The sequence below is a fragment of the Bufo bufo genome, chromosome 2 (assembly GCF_905171765.1).
Source record: "Bufo bufo chromosome 2, aBufBuf1.1, whole genome shotgun sequence".
NCBI classification, from domain to species: domain Eukaryota; kingdom Metazoa; phylum Chordata; class Amphibia; order Anura; family Bufonidae; genus Bufo; species Bufo bufo.
This window is the reverse complement of record NC_053390.1, coordinates 463,189,142-463,205,591: the sequence shown is the minus strand read 5'-3', so window position 1 is coordinate 463,205,591 and position 16,450 is coordinate 463,189,142. Positions and strand designations below refer to the sequence as shown.

Sequence of the window (16,450 nt, the reverse complement as noted above, 5' to 3'; positions counted from 1 at the left end):
TTGAATAATTTTGAACACAACTGTATGTACACAGTGACTCCACCAGCAAAATAGTGAGGGCAGCTCTCGAGTATAATACAGGCTGTAACTTAGGCTTAGTACAGGATAAGTAATGTATGTGAGTGCAGCTCTGGAGGATAATTCAGGATTTTCTGAGGGAAAGTGTATTTAAACATGAACTTCACCATTAGAATAGTGAGTACAACTCTGGAGCTCTGCAGAACATATGGTTAATTGCTGTGTGTAAAACCGGCCATGCACTAAGCTGTTAGTAGTCCAAGGTACACTTTACCCCCTTGGCACACAGTGATTGTACATGTATGTCATGTAATGCCTTGGGCCAAGTAACTATGTTATACATGTACAAAGAAGTTGTGTCCATGTGATCAACTATCTGCACTGATGTCTCACAGTTTAATATGAATAACTTGCCGGTACTGTGCTCCGAAAATAGGCACTGATGAAAGGGCCTGACCATCAATGGTCTCTACTGTCACCTCTACAAGTTAATGGAGGCTGCTCATGGACGGAGCTCTCCATCATTGGTCTTTTTCAGTGCGCAGTGCTCACAGAAGTTGAGCGGACCTGCAAGTTAATATGAAATAATTCACGTTTAGCTTTCGGACAGATATGTGCTGTTCCAAGCACATGTGCAACTACTAATGTAAAGTGGTCAAGCCCTTTAATAATCAACTTGATTAATGAAAATTCAAGCATCTTTTTTCAAATAAAAAGGCACACTAGCCACATTATTACTAGTGATCATTTATTTTATTATTTTTTTTTTACCAAAAAACATACTAAAATTTGGATAGAAATGTGTTGTGACTTGGGCCACATTAGCTACAAATGCATGGAACAGGACTAAGGAACTCTAATCACAGTTTATTAAATAATTAAATGGCCACACCTGAAACATTACATTCGGCCAAAGGATGAAGCGGCAGGCTTATACATATACAACAGCCTCAATCTTATGAATACTACTAAAAGAAAAAATTACGAAGATTCACTGCAGAGCCCTATAATAGGGTAGGTGTAACCATGAAAGGTCAAGATAAAGCTATGGAGTGAAGATGATATACAAAGAAATAGTTTTCTGTTATATATGTGACCTAAACTACATATATACATGAAGAAGATTAACATAGTAAATGTGCCCTGTATTTTGCACATTTCATTTTTAAATAATTTTGATATTGCAGATTAGAGGTTTTATAACCAAAGATGCAAAAAAAAGTCAAGGAATCTGGATGATGGGCCTAGAAAGTATCTTTACCATGATGGGCTTGAACTGTATGGCTTGGACTGTCAGTGCCCAATGTACATGAATGTGTCCTCTATTTCTAAAATGGTAAAAATTAACACTTAAAATTTGCTGTAAAACTGAATATGATAGTTGTATATAATATACCTATCTACAACCACACTCTTTGGCAACCATATTTGGATAGAGGTGAAGTCTAATGCCATTTTCATGTGCCACCATCAGCCACTGTTCTTGATATTGAACAGGTACACAACAAGGTGGTCGATCAAGGCTAGATTGTCTTCTCTCCTGGAGCTGGATGAGCAGAATTACATGGGCATGGTATTCACTTTGAGTGGTCTGTGGGAATCGGCAAGGCCCTACACAGTTGTTGATGTTTATTTCTTCTGGAAAATGGATGTCTTTATATTCTGGGTATGGTTTTAAGTTGATGGTCAGCTCCTGCAGGCGACAGTGAGGTTTGAGGCCTGCTCCACGGTTCTGTCGTGATAATTTTTTGCGGTCTTGCCAATAGGCACGAATTGTCTGTAACGTTTTAAGGAGCATCAGTGAATGCAGTTTCCTATGCTGTTTATTTCCCAACTGTGGTGACTGCTCCTCGTCTATAGATAGATAGCTAACATTGAAGTGGCTATGGCAAGAGATAATAAGTTTTTGAAGAATTTGGACATGATCACCCGTTGAAAAGATATCTTTCATGTCTTCTAGCACCTCTTGTGTCTTTTCAGTGATTCTCTCTAGCAATGTCACATTCATTCTTTCGTGAATTCTATTAGCCAAAAGATGTTTGCTCCCAGGTAAAAAAAGAAACACAAGGGGTTCCTGAGAGTCCACCAACCACTCCAATGCCTCTACCTCTGTAACATTCAGCTGTTGAGGACGAAATTCAACATCACTTTCATCTTTAGGATCAAGAGACACGTGAATAGTGGAAGATGGTTTAGTGTTAGAAGGCATCAGAAGTGTTGATAAACGGGATAGAATTTCCAGAAACTCATCCTTCTTGGAATGAATTATCTTGTTCTGAACCCTGTAGAGATAAACATAGAAACCTGATGTATATATCTGTCACAATGTAAGAAAAACATATTACATCAGAAAAAGCTAAATTGTCCTATTATCACACAAAGTGAAAATCATTGTCCCCTGAAACATATATGGAAAGATTCAGAAGTATGGTAAAGAGGCCTCTTATTCAATTTTCAGTTTTGTTTAATTATTGCTGTTTAAGGACCTTTAAAAGATGCTATACATGTGCTCTGATTTCTAACTTTATGGGCAGCACAGTGGCTTGGTCGAATCCGACCAAGAATAGAGATGGCCTTGCGGTTCGCCCGGCGGTCGTTTCGCGGAGCACTTTGCGTGTTCGCGATTCGCCGAACATGCGAACATATAGAGAAATTCGCGCCCGCCATATTCTTTTACATTGTGAAGAACTTTGACCCATGACACATCCATCAGGTGGTACAGGACAGCCAATTGAGACATTTCAGCACATGGACATACCCCCTACCTTATAAATAAACCTGATCTGTCTGCCATTTTACATTCAGTGTTTTGCCAGTATAGGGAGAGGTTGCTGTGTGGAGCAGGGACAGGCTGTTAGGGACACCAAACACTAGCTAATAGGGCTACAAAAGTCATTTTAAGGACTAGTATAGGTGTGCTATCGATAGGTGTGATACACAGAGGGGTGCGATCTACTTATAATATACTTTTATAATGAGTCAAAAACACATAGATCTATATAGTGATCACCTGGAAGTCAGGGGCCTAGGGGCTAGGGGCTTACTAAGGGCATTTTTATATAGGGTAAGGTTCCAGGCGAGGTCGCTCTTAACAGGGTGGGTGGTCTGTGGTTAGGCTTTCAGGGCCAGAATAGCACCCCCTGTAGGGCAATATCAGGGACAGTTCTTTGTCCACCCTGTCCTTCAATACCACATCATCATCTAGCCCAGGGATAGATGTTTTTTGCTTTCCCTCCGGGATTCATGGATGTGCACTGGAACCCCCCGGATTGTGGTAGGACATATGGTTTCTGATTTGGTGCCGCCGAGCACCTGATTTAGTGCCGCCGAGCACTTGTTATTGCCTACCACATCTATGCTTTTTACTTAACTTTAATAATTTTATATATTTTCATTTTGAGGGATATCTTTTCCATTCACACGTCCGCAAAATTGGTCCGCATCTGTTCCGCAATTTTGCGGAACGAGTGCAGACCCATTCATTTTCAATGGGGCCGGAATGTGCTGTCCGCATTTGCGGATCCACATCTGCATTTGCGGATCCGCACTTCCACATCTGTGCTTCCGTTTCCGCAAAAAAATAGAACATGTCCTATTCCTGTCCGCAATTTCAGACAAGATTAGGCATTTTCCATTATAGTGCCGGCGTTGTGCGGTCCACAAATTGCGGAATGCACATTGCCGGTGTCTGTGTTTTGCGGATTCGCAAAACACTTACGGACGTGTGAATGGACCCTCATAGTAACATTATTAAAGGTTACGTTTTATCTTCATGTATATTCTAATGGATTGCCTTCCTTGTACAATGTTATAATATACTTTCTATGTTAGAAAGTATATTATAGTGCATTTGTATTATGCGGCAGTTGCGTGCGGTTCTGCTGCGATACTGCAGGTATATAGAGGGACAAGCGTTATTGGAACAAATAATTTCTACTGGTCTGATATACTAGTCCCCCCCCCAAAAAAACTGATTGAAGCGGGGTGTTATATACCAATATACTTTCTTTATAGTGCATTTCGGTACTGTACAGTGCATTTGCGCATGCGCGTACGAAAAAAATGTAATTGCCGATATTTCGCATTGAAATTTTTTTTTATGGAGATCGCAAATTCGAATAATACATCTGGTATGTCACTGTCCATGTTGTGGGACTATTTGTGCACTTCTAGTAATTATTTCTTGGCTGCAAATATGAGCTGAAGGTTTGAAGATATGTTTTTCAGGTTCACCTGCCATTAAAATGAATGGGACCCGCCGCGAACTTGCGGTTCGCGAACATTTGATCGTGTTTGCGCGATCGCGTTTGCGAACCGTCCCGGCAGATGTTCGTCCATCACTAACCAAGAACAATATCTGCATGGAGTTTGTATGTTCTCCCCATGTTTGCGTGGGTTTCCTCTGGACACTCCGGTTTCCTCCCACACGCCAAAGACATACTGATAGGGATTACAGATGAGCCTCATTGGGGACAGAGGGATGATAATGTCTGTAAATCGCTATAATAAAGTGACCATAACTTTATAGGATGGCTGTTCAGAAAAATCCTAAATTAGAGCCTAGGGAGCATTTCCTTTAGTGATACTTGCTGTGTGATCATTGTCTCATCACATCACTTGTGGTAAAAAGGGTATTTCAATCTTAAACATTTGTGGAATACAAGATGGGAACACCCAATTAACTAGTGGATATCAACCACAAACCGTGTACTCTATTGTCTCCCTCTGTTTGCAGAAGCTGTTATGTTCACACAATGCAGATGTGCCTGTACATTTAGATGCATGACCCAGAAATATTTTCAGCATATTAGCCAGGTAACACAAACTAATAGTAGCTTCTACTGATACAACCTGACTACATAGGAGACTGTAATCAGGATCCACTAGTTATCAACTGAATTCTGTAAACCAGCAGCAAATATACCTAGACGTAAAAGAGTTTCTGTTAGAAAACTTGAAATGGATCATGTATGAGTAGAGTTAGGCGATATCAAAAATATTCCCATGATAATGATATTAAGAAATTTATTGCGATAACAATATATATTGTGATAAATGCCCATTTAGAAGAAAAAACACTCAAAACATGTACTGGTGTTTCCTTGTTGCCCTCGTACATTATATTGTCGCCTTGAGGCCCCCGTACAGTAATATCTCTTAGTTGCCCCACGAAGAATGGGGTCACTGTTCCCCCCAATCTAATGGAGTGGCCGCCCTGCTGCTTCATTCATTCATTCTCTATGGGAGTGCTGGAGATAGCAGCGATAATCTATCTTCAGCGCTCCCATAGAAAATGGGACATGCTAACCGAAAACCCTGATAAATGGGTTGTTCAGAGTGTGCCCATCATAGGTGCACATTGTCAGAAAGGGCACACTGGCATCATGAACATATATTTCAGTCAAATAAAACATTGGGGGTCATTTACTAAAGACTGATGCTTCCCATATGGGTCTTAGTCCCTACACACTGCAGCCATATTACCTCAGCCCCGGCCTCTCCGTGCAGCAGGTCCCAGAGCGCAGTGACTGTTAGGCTCCATTCACACGTCCGCAAATGGGTCCGCATCCGTTCCGCAATTTTGCGGAACGGGTGCGGACCCATTCATTTTCTATGGGGACGGAATGGATGCGGACAGCACACAGTGCTCCGCAAAAGATAGAACATGTCCTATTCTTGTCCGCAGCTTGCGGACAAGAATAGGCATTTCTATAGGGGTGCCGGGCGGGTGTGTTGCGGATCCGCAATTTGCGGGTCCGCAACACACCGCGGACGTGTGAATGGAGCCTTATCCAGCACCGGTCTCTCCGCGCAGGTTTGCAGCTGCTAGATGCCATTTCTTGGTGTGCTAAAGGACCTGACATTATGTTATGCCCCTGTAAATAGGGTTGTCACCATACCAAAACTTTTATTCGATTTCGATCTCATAAAAAAGTATTGCGATACTCAATACCATTCAATACCACACGAAAGAAAAAGAAAACGCCAAAAAAGCCATGCCCATTCTGCATTTTATGGAACGTCCAGCCCATAATAGAGCAGTCCTATCCTACTTTTTGGGGGACAAGGTGACCAAAAAATGGCAAATTGCGTGTTTTAAAAAAAAATAAAAAAAATTCTGTTACGGCATTTACCACATAGAAGATATTTTATAATATTTTAATAGTTTGGACTTTTTTGGACGTGGCGATACTTAAAGGGAGTTTGTCACCTCTTTTTACCCTATAGAGATGCGGACATGCACGGCTAGATCGCCGCTAGCATGTCCGCAATATACCTGTCCCATAGCTCTGTGTGGTTTTATGGAGTGTAAAAAATGATTTTATATATATGTAAATGAGCCTGGTAAGGAGCCCAAGGGGATGCACTAACCGTTCTGGAGCCCAGCACCGCCCCCCTGTGAAGGAGCCCAGCACCGCCTGCGTCCTCCGAATCTCCTCCTTGCTCAGGAAGTCAGATCGCTGTAATCTTACGATGCGCATTTCCTTCCCTGAGGCTGATGCCAGCACAGGGAAGGAACACTATCCCGGCACTGCGCATCGAGAGATTAGGGCGATCTGACTTCCTGAGCAAGGAGGAGATTCCTGGTTACGGGCGGTGCTGGGCTCCAGAACGGTTAGTACAGCCCCTTGGGCTCCTTACCAGGCTGATTTACATGTATATAAAATCATTTTTTACACAAAAGCTATGGGACAGGTATATTGCGGACATGCTAGCGGCGATCTAGCCGTGCATGTCCGCATCTCTATAGGGTAAAAAGAGGTGACAGAATCCCTTTAATATTTTTTTTATTGTTTATATATTTTTATATGTAAAATTGGGAAAGGGGGTGATTTAAACTTTTAATATTTGTGTTTGTTTGTTTTTTACTTTTTATTTAACAGCTGATGGCCTATTCACCCTGATAGATCTCTATTAGGGTAAATAGGACTTTACACTATCCCTGCTGCCCTGTGCATAGTGCACACAGCAGCAGGGAGATTACCATGGCATCCAGGGCTTCAGTAGCATTCTGACTGCCATGGTAACCGGTCAGAGCCCCTCAATTTCACTGCTGGGGTTTCGATCAGAAGCTGCCACTGCCACTGCCACCAATTAATATTCTGAGTAGGAGGTGAGGGGACCCTGTGGCCACTGCCATCAATGAAGATAATATTGGGGTTGGGGGGGCGCACTGCCCCACCAATGATTATGATACTAATGGTAAGGGGGGAGCACTGCACCACCAATGAAGATAATATTGGAGTAAAGGGGGAGGAGGACGCTGCGCCATCAATGAATATAATTACCCCCACCTAGCCTCTGACAAGGATCCTGCCGAACTCTGTCAGTTAACCCCTCAGGTGCGATCACAGCCCCTCCCCTTCTCCTCACTGCTATTCTCATGGGTAGTGCAGCAGCCGCAGCCCCTCCCCCTCCTCACTGCTATTCTCATGGGTAGTGCAGCAGCCGCAGCCCTTCCCCCCTCCTCACTACTATTCATAAGGGTAGTGCAGCAGCCGCAGCCCCTCCCCCCTCCTCACTACTGTTCTCATGTGTAGTGCAGCAGCCGCAGCCCCTCCTCTCCTCCTCACTACTATTCTCATTGGTGGTGCAGCAGCCGCAGCCCCTCCCCCCTCCTCACTGCTATTCATATGGGTAGTGCAGCAGCCGCAGCCCCTCCCCTCCTCCTCACTACTATTCTCATTGGTGGTGCAGCAGCCGCGTCACAGTGTGGAGGGAGGGACTCTCTCCTTCTCCACTGTGCCAGCTGATGGGCGTACTGCACTGTAATGTGCGCCCGACGTTTTAGAGGCAGTGATCACTAAAGTGCGACTGCCCCTATGACATCAGTAAAATTCTGCGGTATTTAAGAAACGGCGATATCGCCATTTCTTAATACCGCGGTATATCGTGAATACCGGTATATCGCCCAACCCTAGGTATGAGTACAATCTAATTTAGATCGGTAACTGGTTTGTTGGTAAGTGGACTAAAACATGCACTAACTGTACATATTAATCAGGTGGAGGACACAGCTTGCCTTGTAAATGAGAACCAGAAATGTGATTATTTAAATTTGGGGTGCCCAATCTGCGGCTCTCCAGCTGTTGCAGAACTACGACTTTCATCATGTCCAAACAGCCTATAGCCATCAGGGCATGCTGAGAGTTATAGTTTTTTTAACAGCTGGAAGACCACAGGTTGGGCATCCCTGATTTAAATATACACGTACAATTAGATACTGTATATGAAATATATACATGAGAAGGTTAGTACCAAACTCTTATACTTTTCCATCTGAAACAATATGCTCACCTAGATACTGAGAAAGTGTGATCGGACCTTATGATGGGGCCATTGTGGCTTAAGACCATAAATATGACAGGTGTGATCTTGGTAAAGCACCTTTTATCCATTCCAAACAGGTGGCACACAAAGTCGGTAGTTGAAAGCGTAGATCCTAATAATCAAAAGGAAGAAACAAAAAAAACATTAGAAAAGTCATTTCATAAGTGTTATTCTCCATTTTGTCAAATTAGTCTGACAGATTAGTCTATCTTGCTGTTAATGTTATCAGCATATACAGTGAAATACCTCTAAGATCAGCCACAGTCCAGGCCAGATTGTCCTTTGATGAATTTTCAGTTCCCTTATATCTTATACTAGCTGAAGGACCCGGCTTTGCTCGGGTATATTTACTCTATTTCATTTAATGTTTGTGCGTGTCGTTAAAAGATATCAACACTATCCACTATAGCATTGACATCTACAGCACCCCGCCCCCAAAACAGTGACCTCCACAGCCCCCCACCCCTTAACACTGCCCCCCCCTACAGTGCCCCATCCCTTAAAATTGGACCTCCACGGCAGCCCACCCTCTTAACTTTGACCTTTACAGCAGCCTTCCCCTTTAACAGTGACTTTCACAGAATACCACCCCCTTGACAGTGACCTCCACAGGGGCCCTCCCCCTTAACAGTGGCCTTTACTGGATGAGGGGCATGTCCTTTTGAACAGCTCACTCTAAGACAGCAGCACTGTGCTGTCTGAGTGTGATCTGCAGGAAGAAAGTCACCCTCCCTACCACCCCTGCAGCTGACAGAAGTTGATTTTTACCTTCATTTTTTAAATCTTTGTCGGCTAAGAAGTGGAGGGGGCGTAGCCTAACCAGATATGAGCGTGGCTTAGCGGGACCTAAAAGTTGATTTTTAACTTCATTTTTTCAATCTCAGTCAGCTGAGGAGTGGGAGGGAGCGTGGCCTAACCGGATCGGGGGCGTGTCCTTTTGAACAGCTCACTCTAAGGCCTCTTTCACACGGGCGTCATGTTTTTGGCCCAGATAAGATTCGGGTGCGTCGCGGGAAAATGCACGATTGCAAAACATTGTAATACGTTTTGCATGCGTGTTTGGTACCCAAACCCGAACTTCTTCACAGAAGTTCCGGTTTGGGATAGGTGTTGTGTAAATTTTATTATTTTCCCTTATAACATGGTTATAAGGGAAAATAATAGCATTCTTAATACAGAATGCATAGTACAATAGGGCTGGAGGGGTTAAAAAAAGTAATAATAATAATTTAACTCACCTTAATCCACTTGCTCGCGCAGCCCGGCTTCTCTTCTGTCTTCTTCTTTGAGGAATAGGACCTTTGATGACGTCACTGCGCTCATCACATGGTCCATCACATGATCTTTTACCATGGTGACGGACCATGTGATGAGCGTAGTGACGTCACCACGGGTCCTTTTCCTGTGCACAGCAAAGAAGGTGACAGAAGAGAAGCCGGGCTGCGCGAACAAGTGGATTAAGGTGAGTTAAATTATTTATATATTTTTTTAACCCCTCCAGCCCTATTCTGTATTAAGAATGCTATTATTTTCCCTCATAACCATGTTATAAGGGAAAATAATAATGATCGGGTCTCCATCCCGATCGTCTCCTAGCAACCGTGCGTGAAAATCGCACCGCATCCACACTTGCTTGCGGATGCTTGCGATTTTCACGCAGCCCCATTCACTTCTATGGGGCCTGCCTTGCGTGGAAAACGCACAAAGAGGAGCATGCTGCGATTTTCACGCAACGCACAAGTGATGCGTGAAAATCACTGCTCATGTGCACAGCCCCATAGAAATGAATGAGTCTGGATTTAGTGCAGGTGCAATGCGTTCACCTCACGCATTGCACCTGCGCGGAAATCTCGCCCGTGTGAAAGGGGCCTAAGGGTCCATTCACACGTCCGTAGAATGGGTCTGCATCCATTCCGCAATTATGCGGAACAGGTGTGGACCCATTCATTCTCTCTGTGCTGTCCGCATCCGCATTTTCGGAGCGCGGCCCCGCTCTTCCAGTCTGCAGCTCCGGAAAAAAATAGAGCATGTCCTATTCTTGTTCACAATTGCGGACAAGAATAGGCATTTCTATGGGGGTGCTGGCTGGGTGTATTGCGGATCTGCAATTTGCGGATCCGCAATGCACTACGGACGTCTGAATGGAGCCTAAGTGAGTGTGAGCTGCAGGGAGAAAGTCACACTCCCTCCCACCCCTGCAGCTGACAGAAGTTGATTTTTACCTTCATTTTTAAAATCTTTGTCGGCTACGAAGTGGAGGGGGCGTAGCCTAACCAGATATGAGCGTGGCTTAGCGGGACCTAAAAGTTGATTTTTAACTTCATTTTTTCAATCTCAGTCGGCTGAGGAGTGGGAGGGAGCAAGGCCTAACCGGATCGGGGGCGTGTCCTTTTGAACAGCTCACTCTAAGGCCTCTTTCACACGGGCGTCATGTTTTTGGCCCGGATAAGATTCGGGTGTGTCGCGGGAAAATGCACGATTGCAAAACATTGTAATACGTTTTGCATGCGTGTTTGGTACCCAAACCCGAACTTCTTCACAGAAGTTCCGGTTTGGGATAGGTGTTGTGTAAATTTTATTATTTTCCCTTATAACATGGTTATAAGGGAAAATAATAGCATTCTTAATACAGAATGCATAGTACAATAGGGCTGGAGGGGTTAAAAATAAATAAATAATAATTTAACTCACCTTAATCCACTTGCTCACGCAGCCCGGCTTCTCTTCTGTCTTCTTCTTTGAGGAATAGGACCTTTGATGATGTCACTGCGCTCATCACATGGTCCATCACATGATCTTTTACCATGGTGACGGACCATGTGATGAGCGTAGTGACGTCACCACGGGTCCTTTTCCTGTGCACAGCAAAGAAGAAGACAGAAGAGAAGCCGGGCTGCACGAACAAGTGGATTAAGGTGAGTTAAATTATTTATATATTTTTTTTAACCCCTCCAGCCCTATTCTGTATTAAGAATGCCATTATTTTCCCTCATAACCATGTTATAAGGGAAAATAATAATGATCGGGTCTCCATCCCGATCGTCTCCTAGCAACCGTGCGTGAAAATCGCACCGCATCCGCACTTGCTTGCGGATGCTTGCGATTTTCACGCAGCCCCATTCACTTCTATGGGGCCTGCATTGCGTGGAAAACGCACAAAGAGGAGCATGCTGCGATTTTCACGCAACGCACAAGTGATGCGTGAAAATCACCGCTCATGTGCACAGCCTCATAGAAATGAATGAGTCTGGATTTAGTGCAGGTGCAATGCGTTCACCTCACGCATTGCACCTGCGCGGAAATCTCGCCCGTGTGAAAGGGGCCTAAGGGTCCATTCACACGTCCGTAGAATGGGTTCGCATCCATTCCGCAATTATGCGGAACAGGTGTGGACCCATTCATTCTGTCTGTGCTGTCCGCATCCGCATTTTCGGAGCGCGGCCCCGATCTTCCAGTCTGCAGCTCCGGAAAAAAATAGGGCATGTCCTATTCTTGTTCACAATTGCGGACAAGAATAGGCATTTCTATGGGGGTGCTGGCTGGGTGTATTGCGGATCTGCAATTTGCGGATCCGCAATGCACTACGGACGTCTGAATGGAGCCTAAGTGAGTGTGAGCTGCAGGGAGAAAGTCACGCTCCCTCCCACCCCTGCAGCTGACAGAAGTTGATTTTTACCTTCATTTTTTCAATCCCCATAGGCTCAGGAGTGGGAGGGGCGTGGCTTAGTGGGGCATGGGGGCGTGATTTCAAGTCTTTTGACGGTGGACACATTGTGGCAGGGGGCGTGTCTGGGCTCCTTCCTGCAAGAGTGACGCCCCTCTGGGCACATTACTGGCTCATTTGCATATCAAATAAACTGGATTTTCAGAGGATAAAAACATCTATTGCTGGAAGAAAGGCACATCTTGAAATAAGGTACTAAGTGCTATTAGGCCATGGCTTTACTTCTATAGCAATTATCCTGGTGACAGATTTCTTTTAAAGCTCTCCTACAGCGGTGAAGATAAATGGCTGGGTTGTTATGGAAACCTGAAGTAAAACTGTATGTGGAGGCTGAAGGACCTGAGAGCTTCTATTGGCTGATAAGGGTCATGTGACAAAGCTTCTGTTGGCTAATGCATTTTTGGGAATATCTCGGGAACAGTACGTCCTAGAGAGCTGAGACCTACTCTAAAACCTTCCCGGACACCTGATGTACCTGTGTGCCAAATTTCGTGATTGTAAATGCGACGGTGCGGATTCCTTTATCGGACATACACACACACATACACTCAGCTTTATATATTAGAAGATTGGTGAGTAAAGCACTCCTCCAGACTGTGGATGGACATACCACCTGTAGCAGGCACAGTTTCATAGAGATCCAGAGAGGAAGGGGGACAACCCAAGTAAGAGAGGCATAACTGTTGACAATGATCCTCAGTCGTATTGCTAAAATTATATCTAAAATTTTGATTAAATTTCAACTATTTTTTTTTAATGCCCTGGGGCCATGTCAAATGGGTTGTTAGCCTAGTTGGCGGAACTTGATGCCATGTGGGCACAAGCCTACTAGTGGTGGGACTGGTGCTATCAAGGTCAGGAGGCCAGTGTATTGCCTGCTAAAAAACAGGTAAATTCTACTTCAGTATGGTTGAAGTGTTTGGGTGATCTTGGCAGTGTGAATTTAATATGGACAGTGTATATATATATATATATATATATATATGTGTATGATAAGTGAAATAAGCACTTTGAGTAATGCGTGTGGCAAAGTGTGAGTGGCATATGTCCAGCATGTATTAAATCTGACGTGACATATCTAATGGGTGACATGTATGTTCGGCAATTATCTAATGTGTGAGTGACTTGTATAGCATGTATGGAATGTGTGATGTGTGACAAATACACAGAATGTAATGTATTACATTAATTGTATACATTATTATTATTATTTGCTGCACAGGCCACTTACACATTAGATACATGTTGCACACAAATCTGTATCTAGTGTGGGTAAGTGATGTGTGTGCAGTGCGTATATAATGTAATGCAATATTTGTCTGATGTGTGAATGTTATGTGCCTGGCATGTGCCTAATGTGTGTCATGTGTGTCTAATGTTTGGCATATATTTGTGTATGGGTGGCATGTGTCTGAAGTGCAAGTGGTGTGTGTAGCATGTACCTCAGTTGTACAATGAGTGAGTGTGTGTAGCGTGTGTCTAATTTGTTGCTTTGCACGGAACGTATCTGATGTGTAACTGATATGTATATAATATGAATTTTGTAGCTTGGTTTCCTTTAAGGGGAGGAGAGTTCAGACAGACTAGTCGCACAGGGTCCTTTTAGTATCTGCCTGTATTATATATCGTTGTAGTTTTCGGTGACTGTCTTAAAAAGGTTCAACTGTATTTAAAAGTATTAATAGTCTTATACAGAGATTAAAAATGTACCTGTACAAATATAACATATCAAAAACATGACTATATAGTGCATATACTGTACATACATTGATACAACATGATACTTTAAAAATGCTTAAAGGGGTATTCCGAGGTTTCACTACTGATGATGCTTCTGTGAGCTCCGCAGCCTTCTCTCAGTTTTCCTAGGCGCAGCTCAGCCCCATAGAAGTGAATGGCGCAGAGCCCAATACCAAGATCAGCCATTGCACAATGTATGGCGCTGTGCTTGGTGAGCTGAGAGAAGGCTACAATGCTCGCAGGATCACCGGTGCCTTATCAACCAGGTGATCGGGGAAGGGGTGGGGGAAGGGAGTCCTGGGTGCCAAACCTCCACTGATCAGATACTGGTGACCTTTCCAGTATTAAAGTCTTGGAAAACCCTTTTAAATGTCTCTCTCTATAGAGACTATACACCTAGTGAGTATCACGAGGCATTAGTATTCATGTCTTCATTTCATACCATCTGAATATTTTTTTACTTGAAAGGATGTGTTGAGTCTTAGGTCCTCTGGTTCAGCGCTTACAGCCTTCTCATTCAGCCTGACAACAAGATATCGAGTTTCCGATGACAAGCAAACAACCTACAGCAAAAGAATTATCAGAAAAACAGCGTTTTCCTGCTGTGTGACACAAGGAATAATGACCACCTCACAGATGTATTGTATTATTCTTATAGGGGGTTTAGCTGTACCACATATGTATATCTGATTGTATAAGACACATTAGACCTGATGTATATTCAAGGTCCCAATTCCCCATTTTTGCAATATATAATATTAGATCTTTGAAGGAGTAAGAAAAATAATAAGATTTCTTCCCTATTTAAAAAAAATTAAATCAGTAGAGAATGGAGACATCAGATGAAGGACGCCCTAAAGCTGGGATCAGCAACCTCCAGCACTCCAGGTGTTCTGAAACTACAACTCCCAGAGTGCTCCGTTCACTTCTATGGGAGTTAGGGCTCATGCACACGAACATATTTTTTTTTCTGTGTTAGTTCCGGGGTTTTTTTTGTGGACCGTATGCGGATCCATTAATCTCAATGGGTCCACAAATAAACGGAAGTTACTACGTGTGCATTCCATATGTCCATTCCGCCAAAAAATAGAACATGTCCTATTACTGTCCGCATTAAGGACAGTACTGTTCTATTAGGAGCCAGCTGTTCCGTTCCGCAAAATACAGAATGCACAAGGACGTCATCCGTATTTTTGCGGATCCATTTTTTGCGGACCACAAAATACATCCAGTCGTGTGCATGAGCCCTAAAGCCTCATTGACACATCAGTGTTTTCTCAGTGATTTCCATCAGTCATTGTGAGCCAAAACCAGGATTGGAGCCTCCACATACATAAGGTATAAGAGAAAGATCTGCTCCTGTTCTGTGTTTAGAGCAGCACCTGGTTTTGGCTCAAAATCATTGATGGAAAACAGTGACCGAACCTGGTGACCCTGAAGTAACTGTTCTGTTAACTTACCTGACTTTGTGAGATGGCTTCCCCAGATATTATGACCTTCGATCCCATTGTAAGGTTGTGTGTATCAGGATAAAAAACAGCTATGAGTAAATGCAAATGCTGAAGAAAGGGGGGAATATGTTGCTGCACTGGTCCTTGAAAATTGAAGTTGGTCTCAGTCTCCCAGTCTTCTGTAAATAAGAAAACATGTATGATTATAATTATTAACAAAGTGAGGATGCAGAATACAAGTATGTTCATGCAAGCCGTAGTGATGAAGAAGCCTCACTGAAAGGACACTTTCACATGGTCAGTATTTTTGCATCACTATTTAGAAGCCAAAACCAAGAGTGGAACCTACAGAGAAAAAATATAATAAAAAGATTTGTGCCTCTCCTATATTTTGCACCAACTCCTGTTTTTGGCTTACAAATAATGAAATAAAATACTGACCAAATACTGTGTGAAAGAGGCCTAAAACAAAGTTGGAGATGGCAAGTGATAGGCCTACTGCTGAATTTCATTTACGTTGCTAGACATTATTCTAGAATTGGATGTTATCATTTGGATAGATGAGCTCATACTCATACCTTTTTGAAGATGCAGGACAACAAGTTGTTTTCCTTCAGGTTCTGCAATGAATCTTGCAAGTTCTTTCATAGCTCCTTTATTGGCAGCCTGTGCCTCCTCTGGGCAAATTCCAAATAATGCAAGATCTTCCCTTGAGTTCTGCTTTATTCTGTCCAGAAAACCAGTTTCATACTCTCTGAGAAACCCAAGGGTCTCTAGGTTGCCCCAACGAGTGCCTATGTTTCTTCCACATCCTTGGAACTCCAATGAAGCATCCTTAACAATTAAATGATCACCATGCAGCATGTCTGGTGCCAAGACTAGATGCCTCTCCTCATCCATGGGAGCCAGTTCTCTTTCCCGCTCATTGCTAGGCAATGTCTGGCAAAAAAATGGAAAGAAGAAACAGAAAAAAATCTGAAAAATCCCCATCCCTGTTTGTAAATACAATAAGTTGAAAGAGTCCGAAGTGTCAACACTATTTAGGACCTGTTTCTTTAAATATGTCCTGGATTAAAGGCATCTTTCAGAAAGACCACTTTCCAATTAGACGGCTCAGTTGGTACTGTCACACCCCAGGTGCTTTCGTTGAGAAAGAGTAAGCTGCCAAAAAACTGTACAAAAGGGA

General features: G+C 43.3%; 1 protein-coding gene across 1 annotated transcript; it reads right to left on the bottom strand.

Moving 5' to 3' along the window:
• Positions 1-884: 884 nt before the first annotated feature.
• Positions 885-16,254, bottom strand: AMH (anti-Mullerian hormone). The gene is made up of 5 exons (XM_040420419.1): positions 15,843-16,254; positions 15,274-15,443; positions 14,256-14,376; positions 8,317-8,461; positions 885-2,300 (listed from the first exon to the last, which is right to left on the bottom strand). The coding sequence occupies exons 1-5, from the start codon at positions 16,252-16,254 to the stop codon at positions 1,415-1,417; spliced, it is 1,734 nt and encodes a 577-aa protein (XP_040276353.1). The 3' UTR covers positions 885-1,414.
• Positions 16,255-16,450: the final 196 nt, after the last annotated feature.

Bases quoted from the DNA above. Each gene is read 5' to 3' on its own strand.
- AMH (XM_040420419.1), bottom strand. From the start codon at position 16,254: ATGGGGATTTTTCAGATTTTTTTCTGTTTCTTCTTTCCATTTTTTTGC. The intron at 15,444-15,842 runs GTATGAGTATGA...TCTTATTTACAG, and splicing joins TGTCCTGCATCTTCAAAAAG to AAGACTGGGAGACTGAGACC. The intron at 14,377-15,273 runs GTAAGTTAACAG...CTTTTGCTGTAG, and splicing joins AAGCCATCTCACAAAGTCAG to GTTGTTTGCTTGTCATCGGA.